Raw genomic sequence first — 12,808 nt, forward strand, 5'->3', positions numbered from 1 at the left:
GGTAATAAATAAAGCCTTTTTCAAACTGACCAGTGATGGAACAGATCAGCCAGAAGACCCCGCAGCACAGAAGGGAGACTTGGAATTCCTAGAAGTAACACTGAACAAGCCATTCCTGTTAGCTGTTTTGGAAGAGAAGTCTAGGGCAATGCTTTTCCTTGGCAGAGTAACAAACCCACTGCATGGGATTTAAATGCAAGCACGGGGGATAGGGAGGAGGGGAATGGTGCCATGTTTCCCATCACCTATTTCTTATTCACCTGCTATTTTTATGATCTTGTTGAGTGCTCTACATAGCTTTGAGATGAAGCAGGTAGTGTTTGAAATACAGCTTTTTGAAAGCTAAAACATTGCAATATTTCACCCTTGTTCACCTATTTCACTTGAGGTGACTCAAACTTCCTTCACGTTCTCTTTGTTCCTTATAACCACTTGGTTTGCCTTCTGTCTCCAGCTTCCTTTTTTAATGCAGTGGGGACAAAGTAGTAGCCAACAGGGCATTGACTTAGAAAATAGTTTTATAAGCACAAGCAGCATTTATTGTAAAAAAGTATAGAAGAGGATCACTTCTTAATTTTCGGTTTGATCACTTTTGCAAGAGAGTGCCTCTTTCACATTACAGTGAAAGTTTTACAGTTATACAGAGAGATTTCTCGCTTCACCAGCAACATTTTCCTTTAAATGCTGCCAACAGCACAGGCAGGCTTCGCTTATCCCACTGAGACAGGACTTTTTGCCTTGGAAGCAAAACTACCTTTAGAGGAATTTTTTTCTTTCTGCAACCCAGATGGATATGTTCATTTCTTAACTCTGTAGAAAAACTAAAAATAGGGTTTGGTAGCATTAACAAACCATAAGGAATAGATTCTCATAGGCTGGCAGAATTACATTTGATTTTTTAGAAGAAAAATATAAGGCTTATTATTCCATTCCTTGGATTGCTTTCTAACTGGAAAGGCATTATAGCCTTACAATGAAAAAGAGTATTACTAGTTCGAGTCCAGATCTGTAAACTTTAACATATCCAAACCATATGTTTTTTTAAAAACAGTAGTAATGGCAACAATCTATACCAGTATAAACCGTGGACGTGCTGCCACACGAGTAAAAAGATTTCAGTGGTCCAATTCATCTCTTAGAGTCAAAGGTTTGAAATAAACTGGAGCTACAGATTATTAGACAAATCTTCAGTCAGGGCGTGAGGAATTTGTAAGTGAAATCTTAGTACTAAGGAAAGCATCTCTGTAGAACAAGGATTTCCAACGCTTATCTCTAGATTCGTCTTCAGCACTGATGGTGTTTAGAAAATAACTGCAAACCTCTTTGGTATATAATGCCAAACATATCCCACAGAGCACGGTAGCCAATTGTCATCCACAGTGGCCCAAATGTCTACCTAATCCAAACCCACAATGGCTCGCTATTGGTGATGTAGATACAAGACAGAGCTTAATGGAAATGACTAATAAATAACACAACTCGCTCTCAAGAATACTAGAACTTCAAGTGCTGTGACACAGCATCCACATCTTTATCCAGTTATACTGTATGTATTCCAGATGCTCTAACATCTCAATGCTGTACTTGTATTATGTACAGGCGCAATTAACTATAAATATGCAGACAGAAAGATGTAAATAAAACCACTTCCAAGTCGCTTTGCCACAGTTCATTTAGGTTTATGGACATAACTACATCTCTTATTCTGGCTTCTGAAACTTGCTCCAAGTCAGATTTATAGTTTTGAAGACAGCAAGGTGCAAATCGTTATGGAATACAGCCAACAATAGAGCTGTAAACATGAAAGAGGCAGCTTCCAAGTGTTCATAGTAATTTAGAAGTTATTCCCTTTACTCACTTAAGTCAGAAGGCAGCATCAGCCACAAATAAGATTTCAGAACCAAAAAACGTTCTGTGGTGAAGATGGAGGACAACAAAAGGGAGCTGCTGGCCACGCTGCAGTAAACTCTGGGACGGATCAGCATTATTCACTCTGGGGCTGCAGGCTGCTGGAGAACTCCATGCCTTCCACGGCGGTTACAGGCAGAAAAGCAAACAAAACCCACCAGACACAAACCCAAACACTTTTCTGGAAAGAAACTTTGTGGTGGAGATAACCTCTCCACTAGCACCCCAGAGAAGAAAAGGGAAGAAGACAGGGACGAGACAGGGAACTGAAAGTATACTGGCCAGAACAAAGACTGGGAAGAGAGATGATGGAACACATGCTACAGTACCAAAAAGCTAAGCTACATGTACCCATTTTCCCACACACTCAAAAAACCCCCAAAGCCACCAAACCCAACAACAAAACAAAAAACCCCACCCCCTTAAATCCCAACTTCCACTCTTGAATCTCTCCACTTCCCCAACAATAAATACTCTCTTGAGACTCATTTCTGACATTAAGTTTACATCTAAAACTTTTATGGCATTTTACACTCTTCACTCGTCTCCAGTTGGACCAAATTCCTCTGCCAGGCACACAAAGATGCACGTTCCAAGCATCTGAAGCATCATTCACACACCGAGCTTTCAAGTGCAGTCTACAGCTCAACAGTTGATTGAATGAAGCGCCTAAAATTGTGCTCTAACAGATGCAAGAGAAAGAAAACAAAGACAAGGACAGGCTTTCCAATTTCCATCAAAATAACCTAGTTTATCCCTGAGCACAGCTGACAATTATGCTGATAACCTTAAAAAAAATAATAATCTAGACACTTTGCTTCCTCATTGTTCCAGTCCAAGTATGAAAATGCAACTGCTGATGGAAAAAGGAGAGTAAATATTCCTTAATATTGAGTGGTCCAGCCAAATACACTTATTGTGAGTTATCTTTAGGTGATGAGGTGGTAACAGTCTGTTCCACTTCTGATATAACCCACAAACCTGAGAATCTAATTACCATTTTGTAGGAAAACATGCTACCACTCTTTCCCTCCTCAATGCTATTATACAAAACCTCTCCCAGCTAAATTCCTTCCAGACTTAGAAAGGCATAGCACATTTTCTACAAGTCCTAGACACAAAGAAGAAAAATGCACAAAATCTGCATTACTGTCAAGAAGTGAAGTGCACTTAATAAATCTGAGGAACAAAGAAGGAGGAAGAGTATAATAGAAGACATCTCTATCACAACACGCTTAGTTACATGATAGATCCTCTCCTCCAGACTGATCCACACGATTTGAAAATGCTAAAATTCTTTTTACCAAAGACAGAGCCAATCCACATTTCTTCATTCTTTCAACAGAGGTATTACAGAAATTTTTAACTAATGTTGCATTCCACTGAAAGAAAATTAAATGCTATTCAAGCGAACGAAAATAAAAGATGGAGAAATTGCATAAAACTAGTGACAGACATTTACAGCAATCATCGGACTATTCACTAATTTTGATTATCTATACAATGTTATTTCCTGCCCTGAAATCAAAGCTGGTCTTCACTGGAAAAGAACAGAATTCAGCCTGTATACTCAGCAAGATGATGATGACAAGTAGGAAGTGCTGTCATTTCAGGAAGATGTGGGAAATCACAGACAACAAAAGGGCAAGTAACCTTTTCACACCTTTTCTGGTTTGGTACACGGATTGTATAATTTTCCTCAGTTTTGGAGAATACAAAGTCGTCGTGTTGTCAGTCACTAGTATACACAGATCTCAGAATCTGCTACTTCTGTGACAGCTGTTACAAAAATTTATATTTACAGACACACAGATCTTCCAGACCAAGAAGTTGTACAATACATTTACAATACAACAGTATCAGCCTCAGAGTACAACTTACATATTAATTTTATAATAAGAAAACATCATCGAAAACAACAGTAGCTGATGGTAGCAAGACATGTCTACTCCTGACAATAAAAGCAATTTGAGAGGTGCAGGAAGACCAAGCTTTCTTGGTTCATTAAACAGAAGCCTGGAAAAACATAACACAGACAAGAAACTTCTTGTTCATAGCAGTGGATGTTACACTTATTCAGTAGTGTGTACCTAAGCCCTCCATTACTCAGATTTAACCCAAGAAGCACCAACAGAATTCTAGGCAGTAGTACTTTCTCCACAGCCCCTCTGGCCAGGCTGGGGATAAACCATGACATTCCCTTCATAAAATAATTTTAGAACAGTCATAATAATCACCTATCCCAATTGTTTCAAAAGCACAGTGATCACATAGTTGTGTCTTCTCAAATAAAATATGGTCAATTCTTCAAACGTGAGGAATAAGAGGCCTCATGCTGTGAAAGGTTTGCTCACTACAACTTCAGTGCTACCTAACAGCCACCTGCTATGAACTCCGTATCCCCAAGTACCTGGGAGATCTTCATCATCTTCAGTTCCCCCATTAAGACCCAAGCTCTCTAAATGCTCTAGGAAGAAATGGATATTTTTAATTAATAAACATGAACTAGAATTGTGGTGTTAAACTCTCACAGGAGAAAAAAACCCCAAACCCCATAAACAAAACCTTCCTTAACTCAAAGAGGGCGTTCTCTCATTTGAAATTAATTTGAAAGCCTCAAATTCATCTCCTTTTGTCCTGAGACTGTGTTACCCATCCCTCACATATGAAAGCATCCATAGCTAAATCACTCCAGGTTCGAGACAGCTCTTTGTTAATCCTTCTACCATTTAAAAGACTTCCATATTTGTTGCTACATGCTCCCATATGCTATATGTTGCATATAGCTCCTTCCTAGCACTGAAGGAGCTAGGTTTGATGTTGCAAGAATTCTATGTATTCAGGCAAAATATTCCCCTGAATTCTTATAGACAAAATAATACAAATCAGAAATATGCCAACTCTGAATACATTCTCCCTTCGTGAATTAAGTTTCAGTTTAAAGAAAAACAGGCAACCTGAATGTAACACCCAGTAAGTTAGATACTGATACTAGACATTATTTTTGAAATGTAAAGTACCTTATGAGCTTTCTTTATGCAGCACTTCTCATCAACAAGGTCCATGAAAAAAACCCAATCATTAAACTGAAAATAATCAAAACCCAAACAAGAGCTAACCATATCCCATGATGAGGGAAACAAAGTTCAAAGCAGTAACAAGAAATGCAGATTCCTACTCCTGTGAGCACTTTTCTTCATTCCAGAAGAGCTGGAATAAAGTCCCTTTGAAAGCTTTTGACAGCTATCAATGAACACACATGACTCAAAAACATATGGGACATCAGAAGTTAGGAAGACATTTATTACATATTATTTTCCTCATATAAGTTCATTCTTCTACATTTTAAGATGTACAACAAAAATAAAAAAAACATTTTCTTCTACTTTTATTCTATAGTAGAAAGTAGAAACTTTGATTGATTTCCATATAATGGAAAACTATGGTAAATTCTCGGTCTTTCAGTGAAACAAGCCTGTCTTGACAGAAGATGCACATATTTGTTGCTTGAGGTACATTAGGAAGCACTTCATTGCTACTTATTTGGTAAAATAAAGAAGAAATAAATTCTCTCTGTCTTTTAGAGACATTATTTATATTCAATCACATGCTTTCAAAAATATTTAGGATTGTTCTGCTGTAGCCTGATCCTTGGCCGTTAGAACCAGCTCTGCAAGGGCTGAAAAGCTTTTTATGCTGCTTCTTTCCAGACCCATCTTTCGTATCTGAAAAGACACAGAAGAAACATTAATTTTCTTTAAAACGGCAAAAGTTCATTAATTATTGTTCTTAAAACATTTAACAAAGCATGTGTTTTTTACTGCATCAACGTGTGGCAAAACCCCACAACGGCATGTAGTGCACACTAGAAAAAAAAAATCTGTACCCAACTTCGCTCAGTTAAGTCTTTTCAGTTAAGTAGTGTCTTGTAGGAAAATACTTAACCATCTTCTAGTCAACGTGTAACTAAAGCCAGCTGGAAGTTTTCCAATGAAACATCAGAAAGAAAAACTTGGCTGTAAGTTTGTTTTTAATGCACCTTTTTTTTTTTTTTTTTTTTTTTCCCCAAACCCTAAATGAGGTTTCTGGGCAAATTTTAAGGTAAACATGAATACATCCAAGAATAGCCAATAGTATGATGATAGCATTTCAGCAGGCCGTAAGGGCCTATGGTTCCACCCATGAACTTCCTGGAGAATGAAAATAAGTACAAACACAGAGGTTGCTACAACTCATTTCTTACCCAAGAAATCTATTGCTCTGACAATTAGAAAAATACCATGAGAAATACCACAGCCATGAGGAAACTAAGAGCGCACTGAAAAAGAAAAATCTGGATCTAAATAAAGCCATAATGAAATGATTCTGAAGAGGTGTTTGCTGCTGGAACTCTTTGCAACATTCACAAGTATGAAACCAGCTCCTAAGTGATTATAAATAATCTATCCCGGTTCAGCTTAAATTCACATTGCAGTAATGCTCGTGCACATAATAGGAATAACAGAACAAAATCGCAAGCCCAGCCAAAAACTGCCAAATAATAGTTCTTGTTAGCGAGGTTTCCATACTACCACCCACATCTCTCCTTCCTTTGTGATAAGTCTCATAAGAGAAAAGCATCTGCTGACACACAGGCAGACTTTATCTACCTGTTACAATGCATCAACAGCATCTGCTCATAAACACTGACAACAACTGCTTGGCAACCAACCACGCAGACTTGCACTTGGAAGTTTGCTAATTTCTATATCTATATAAGAAATAAATCAGTACAAAACTGTATGCTTATACAATTTAATATAGCTACTGCACACCTTTCCTGCAATATTTTCTTCTTTTGTTTTGTTATTTTAGATTTCATATTTGGCACTGACAGGAACTTACAGTTAGGCAGCACAACAAATAAGGCTCACATCTTCAAAGCTCTTGTAAACAGACCCTTGACTATGCAGTAAATCAAGGCTGGAAGTACCCAGAGAGAAGGCAAACAAAAGAAGGGCCATAAACATGTTTCCACCAGGACTAAGGAAGGTCCCTGCCCTTTGATCTGTCCACACAGTTTCGTTTTTGTGCTTCTGAGCACTAAGCAGTACTTGAATTTTGAGTGGTAAGAAATACAAGCTTTGCATTTGTATTACAAGGAACAGGAAAGCATGCATTGCTCAAGTGGTACCTACAGTCAGCAAGGTCTCAAGCCCCTCCAGTATACAGACGTGAAAAGACGAAACAAAAACCCAAACCACAAAACCACACCAATAAAGCTTTCACAACGAAAAAAAACAAGTCAATATTCCCTTTCTCCTCTATGTTACTCTCTTCCAAAACCACTAATATAACAGTAAACACACTTGTTTCTCATAACTTACTTGCTCTCCAAAATACTCAACATCTAAGGCCAGCTGCAGTCGGATTTTATCATCATCACTCATGCCTCCGTTTGTACCAACTGGGTTTGAAGTTACAGTTCTTCTGGCTTGCTTCAACCTTTTTAGGCTCTCCTCCATTTTCTTAACAGAACTTAGCACATCAGATACGGTTTCATAATACCTAAATTAAGGAAGATTAATGAGAAAGCAAAAAAAATTACTTTTACAGAAGAGCCTACTTCATACACACCCATACATCACTGGCACTGAGAAAATTGCTGAACAATGCCAGGAGGAATGGCTTTCCTTGAAAGGAAGCTATTTATGTTTCCATTATTACCAATCAATATTTCCATCATTAGTTCCAGAGGTCAATCTGAAGATTGTCATTCAGTGTTGAAGACTCCTTCTCATCAGAACATTTTTTACCTGTTCAGTATGTTTGAACTCAATACAGATCATGGAATGCAATTGCTTAGTTTCAAACAGTCTGAATCAGATTCTATTTAAAACTAATAGAGCATTAAGTAAAATTCCTTTTATGAAGAGAACAAGAGCCTGACAGACTAAAAAATAAATAGTTTTAGACAAGTTCTAGAAGCATACATGTATATGATAGCATACAAGTGCCCACCAGTCAGAAATGCTTGTTTCTAAAAAAAAGAAACTGATGTAAACAGGGCTCTCAGGAAGGCGGCAGGAAGAGTTAGAAATGGTATAGACAGAATAAAACATTGCTTCCCACATACTGGGATCCACATTAAAGAAAGAACAGAATCAAACAAGGTAAATAAATCAACTTGTTGAACAATCAAAACAACAAAACTTCAAAATTTCAAAGAGCCTTATGGACTGAAATCTCATGCCTATTTAGGAAGCGCATAACATCATATAGATCAACAGAAGCCCAGGACAGCAAATTGTTAAGAACAGCTAAAGAGGAGCTCTATTTTGAGCAACAATGGGAAATTAAAGGATCCATAAGAGCAGTGAGCAGATTGAACTATGTTCTATAATTTGCTAAAATGTGTAACTTTTAGAGAGCCTCTTTGGAACAGCAATCAAACTATGACTGTAAGAATTAAGCAAGCTGAAATAATCTTCCCAATGCTTACTTTTAAACAGCAAGCCAACATAAAGGAGGCAGACTTATTTAAAGAGATAATTAGACAGGAATGGCTAAAGAAGTCCTTGCCAGAGCCATGGAAAATGTTTCAAGATACCATTCTACAAAAAATAGAAGCATAGCAACAAAAGTCAACCATACTCTCTTTTCACATCTTGGTACACTCTCCTGGGTTGAAAACTGGTTGGATGGCCGGGCCCAGAGAGTGGTGGTCAATGGAGTTAACTCCAGCTGGAGGCCAGTCACAAGTGGGGTTCCCCGGGGCTCAGTACTGGGTCCAGCCCTGTTCAATGTCTTTATCAATGACCTGGATGAAGGCATTGAGTGCACCCTCAGCAAGTTTGCAGATGACACTAAGCTGGGAGGAAGTGTCGATCTGCTGGAGGGTAGGGAGGCTCTGCAAAGGGATCTGAACAGGCTGGACTGCAAAGCTTAGTAGGAAAAAAGGCAGAAAAACAGACAGACAGGAATTCCCTCTAAGATAGCGCTGCAAGCATGTGACTTGACATTCCATCAACCTTTGGAGTCCTTCAGCAATGTTACTTACACATAACTGCTATGGGTTAAGAGTAAGCTTCTTTTTACAGACTAACAACTGGTTAAAAGAAAAGACATCAAGCTTGAATAAGCAGGTCTTGTGCAAAATGGAAGTGGCCAGTGGAATCCAGACCAATCTATGCTTACCCCCGTCTAAAATACTTCAGAATAAATTTAAGGACAGTTAGTGAATATTTGAGTGTCAAGATTGTTTTATAATTTTAAGCTCATTCTGAAAAACCAAAAGAAGTGACTGCAATGAGCCGTGGATGCATTGGGCATTAACAAGTACCTGAGAGGTGCCCAAAGTGGAGCAGTAGGGAGGGATAAGGAAGTAAAGGTCAGGAAAAAGCTCACGTTCTGATTACAATTTAAAGCCTCAGTATTATGTGGGTAATTCTCAGAAAACATAAATCCAATGCTCAGCAGCAGTCAACACACAAAATAATATGCTAAGAATTATTAAGAAAACCACGTAAGCACAGACAGAAAACACCAGCATTGCACTTTAACCTATATGGACTCTTCGGATCTTACCACCTATGACCAGAAAGTATAAAGAATAGCGGTAAACAGCAGCAATAAAGATGGTACACTGGAATTTTTAATTAATGCAAAGAATGTTCTGCATGGTTGTCTTACTTCTGTGTGCTTTCAGAGAGGGCACCTTCCAACCACTGATGAATCATGGGCTGCTTCAATATATTTTTGTATTCATTCTGCAGTCGGTAGAAGGGCTTAAGAGCACTGTCAACATAAGGTGAAGCTTTAGTTGGCACCTCCTGGTAGATGACAGAAAAATAAGGTGGGGAAAAAGATTCGGTAATTTGCTTACTGAAAGCATCAACACCAAATTACAGCACATATATAAAATGCTAAGCCTGTACCTAGGCATACTCCACTCATGACACATCAATGAAAAAGTCATCATACATAGGAAAGACACCATTGAAGAAACATTCAGTAGTGTTATACAACAAGATGTAATATAGAACAAGGTTCAAAATGACAAAATCTTCTTGAAAGATGCCACTCTTATTATCAGGGCATGATCCTGAACACATTTTCTGCTCACATTGATTTCAGAGAAAGCCAAGTAGACAGTCTACTATATTTTTGCTAAAATACCTACTATTTTTGTACTATACTTCACTAAGCTGAAGACATTGTTACTTCTGTTCTTATGCCATCCTATTCCCCTAGTTTATTTAAAAAAAAAATGCTTTTGGGATAACTAATAACTCCTCACTATCTTCTTCTCAGCTTGTTTTGGTTGCAGAATGCTCCACCTCTTCAGAGATGACCCACACATTGTTTGGGTCAACCTCCTGCATTGCAAAGCAACAGAAGAGAGCCAGGGTTCACAAAATCCCTGATGTTGAAATACCTCACTAACCTCTTAGATTTTTAAGTCTTAGAACTTGGCCATGCAAAAAGGTCTTTGCACATCTGACTCCTGCAAAGACTGTCCTCATGCCAAATTCTGAATTCTGCTGAAAAATCAAAGTATTAAGACATAGTAAAAATAAGTTGCTAGAACTTAACATGACTGTAATAATGTACCTTCTCTACTCAAGTCATCTTGTTCCAGTTATACTGATGCTCAAGACAGCAATGCAGTCACACTCAAAGAGTACACAGTTCAAGCTAGCAATTCAACTGAATTGAAGTTGGATACGGCCTATGTCTTTGTTTTGGCAGTTAGTCTGACATCTACTTAAACATACCATGGACAACCAAGACATGATGGTGGTGCACCACTAAACCACTATTCAGAGTTTGCTTTCAGTCGGCTGAGCTGAGCAGTGTAGGGTTGTCATGTTTTTCACCCTTCTTGGGCTAAGATACTTTGTTCTACTCTTTCCTTAAGCAAAAATACTCTGTGTTAAAGACAAAACAAGCTAGTCTCTACATAGATGAATTTGAGCCTTGAGATTGTTTCTTCTTTTTAAAGATAATTTCTGATTAAGTATGTCCTTAAAACTAAGATAGTGAGAAACCATAATAATAAACTGAAGTATAAAAATAAACTATTTCCTTACGAACAATTTCTCTTCCAGCTACCCTAAATGTTTACCACCCAAAGAAAGTTTAATATCCTTGAAAGAACTAGACTTAACAGTTCTAAATGTTTCCATTTAGACACTGAAAAAGTACAGCATGGCTGGTGGCAGTGCAGTTTCTTCGTTATAGCTAAGAAAGTGTTTGAATTTGTAAGCCAAGGCAACCCTCCCCCATCGCCAACCAAAACCATCCCACAATCAAGTAGGAAGACTGCAAAGGGAGAGGGGTAAATCAGAAAGAACTGTGGCCTTGCCCATTTCAGTGTCCAAACTGGGCAGGGACATAGCAGTCTGTGGTTCCCGTTACTCAATTTTCTTTCCTATTGCCTGAATGATACCAAGCTAACAACCAACAAACAACTGTACAGACTGGCAAAGGCAAATCACAGTAGCAGAACAAGCCAAGATCAGACAATCAGTTTTGGTATTGTATTTCACCATTACTTTTCAGTAGTTTCTCAACAAACTACTCTTTATAGCCATTCTCATCTTGTTCATTCTGTGCAAGATACTTTAATCAAATCCAAACAGATAGCTCACTGAGACGGAGTCTCTTCACACAGGAGTAGAAGTGTCATCCTGTCAAAAGAAGCCTAATGCTCAGCAGCACTGCATCTTAGGTATATACTGTGACAAAGAAGACGCCCTTACTCTCACTAATCCTTTTTGGTTTGCACATCAACAATTCTACTCCTCTGTCTCAGGCCTGTGCCTTCATCATTGTTACACAACCTAAAATTCTGAAAAGACTTGGTTTTTTTCCTTTTCAATGGGCTAAACAGTAAACCAATAAATTATCTCAAGGTACTTAATAGGGCTCTCGATGGTCAAGCAGACATGGATATGCCTGAAGAACTCAAACATACTGGTTAACATTCTTAACACAGACCTTTCTGAGATTTATTTTTGCATCTGCAACCAGCACTGACCTTATTGGTTCTCCTATATAGTCTTGGAACCTCCAGTGCACTCTTCAGGTATGCAAAGGAGGATTCACTGAGATCCTGGATAATCCTGTTATTCAAGGTAGGCACACAGGCTGATAAAGCAGTCTTTGAGTCTTCCAAGGCTCCTATAGAAGTAAAAATGCTAAAGTTTAAACTGAGCTACCCTGCCCAATCACAACATAAATTATATGAACCTCCCCATTATCCCAATCTCACACTCTATTCTAGCTGGCTGCTGGTGTCAAATACAGGATGCTTAATAAATAAATGCACGCTAATCATTTAGGAAACGCCTCCTGTAACATCAACCATTCCTCAGCCCAAAAAACAGACGGAGAGAAGGAAAGAAAAAAGGGGTAAAGTAACATTCTCCATTCATCCTCCAGGTTCTGGATAATAGAAAGCCTCCCTTTACTTCTTCCCCTTTTCCTTTACAAGTAGGCATTTATAAAGACATCATATGAATATTCTAGTCTAAGGTCCCCCACTTCCTTGAAAAGCAGCCAAACTACTGGACAATAACAAGTTACTTCCAAAACCAAAAATAACACGCCCAATTTTAACCAAACTTGTTCCAACCTCAACACATCTGTTCAAGACAGTGTCTATTTACCAATTCAAAACTAACACAACTAAAAAACCTCTGGAGTGTAAAAGCTGATTTTCTTTGGTTGGCAGAGGGGATTTGGGAAAGGGACTCAATTCAGCCTCTCAGCTTTACCTGCAATACAAGATACATTCTTGAATCCAATCATTTCAAGTTTTGGTTTAATCATTTCTAAGATGTCAGGAATCTGAACAAAAAAAACCCCAAGAGATACAGTCATGTTATAAACATATTTTAATTACTTTTGCCACATT

The 12,808-nt window shown here is 38.2% G+C and overlaps 2 protein-coding genes across 6 annotated transcripts in view; one reads left to right on the top strand and one right to left on the bottom strand.

The window, feature by feature from the left end:
* Positions 1-1,063, top strand: part of AGT (angiotensinogen) — a 47,554-nt gene extending 46,491 nt beyond the window's left edge. For all 5 annotated transcript variants that reach the window (XM_054061386.1, XM_054061383.1, XM_009567082.2 and 2 more), the window contains exon 5: positions 2-1,063. In XM_054061386.1, coding sequence (XP_053917361.1) covers positions 2-193 — 192 coding nt within the window. In that variant the 3' untranslated portion in view covers positions 194-1,063. The remainder of the gene's footprint in view (position 1) is intronic.
* Positions 1,064-1,852: 789 nt separating this feature from the next.
* COG2 (component of oligomeric golgi complex 2) overlaps positions 1,853-12,808 on the bottom strand; it is a 32,279-nt gene continuing 21,323 nt past the window's right edge. The window contains exons 14-18 of the mRNA XM_009567066.2: positions 12,669-12,741; positions 11,930-12,072; positions 9,580-9,719; positions 7,275-7,455; positions 1,853-5,633 (exon numbers count right to left, since the gene is read on the bottom strand). Of these exons, the coding sequence (XP_009565361.2) occupies positions 5,532-5,633; positions 7,275-7,455; positions 9,580-9,719; positions 11,930-12,072; positions 12,669-12,741 (639 nt within the window). The 3' untranslated portion in view covers positions 1,853-5,531. The remainder of the gene's footprint in view (positions 5,634-7,274; positions 7,456-9,579; positions 9,720-11,929; positions 12,073-12,668; positions 12,742-12,808) is intronic.

The sequence above is a fragment of the Cuculus canorus genome, chromosome 3 (assembly GCF_017976375.1).
Source record: "Cuculus canorus isolate bCucCan1 chromosome 3, bCucCan1.pri, whole genome shotgun sequence".
Taxonomy (NCBI): domain Eukaryota; kingdom Metazoa; phylum Chordata; class Aves; order Cuculiformes; family Cuculidae; genus Cuculus; species Cuculus canorus.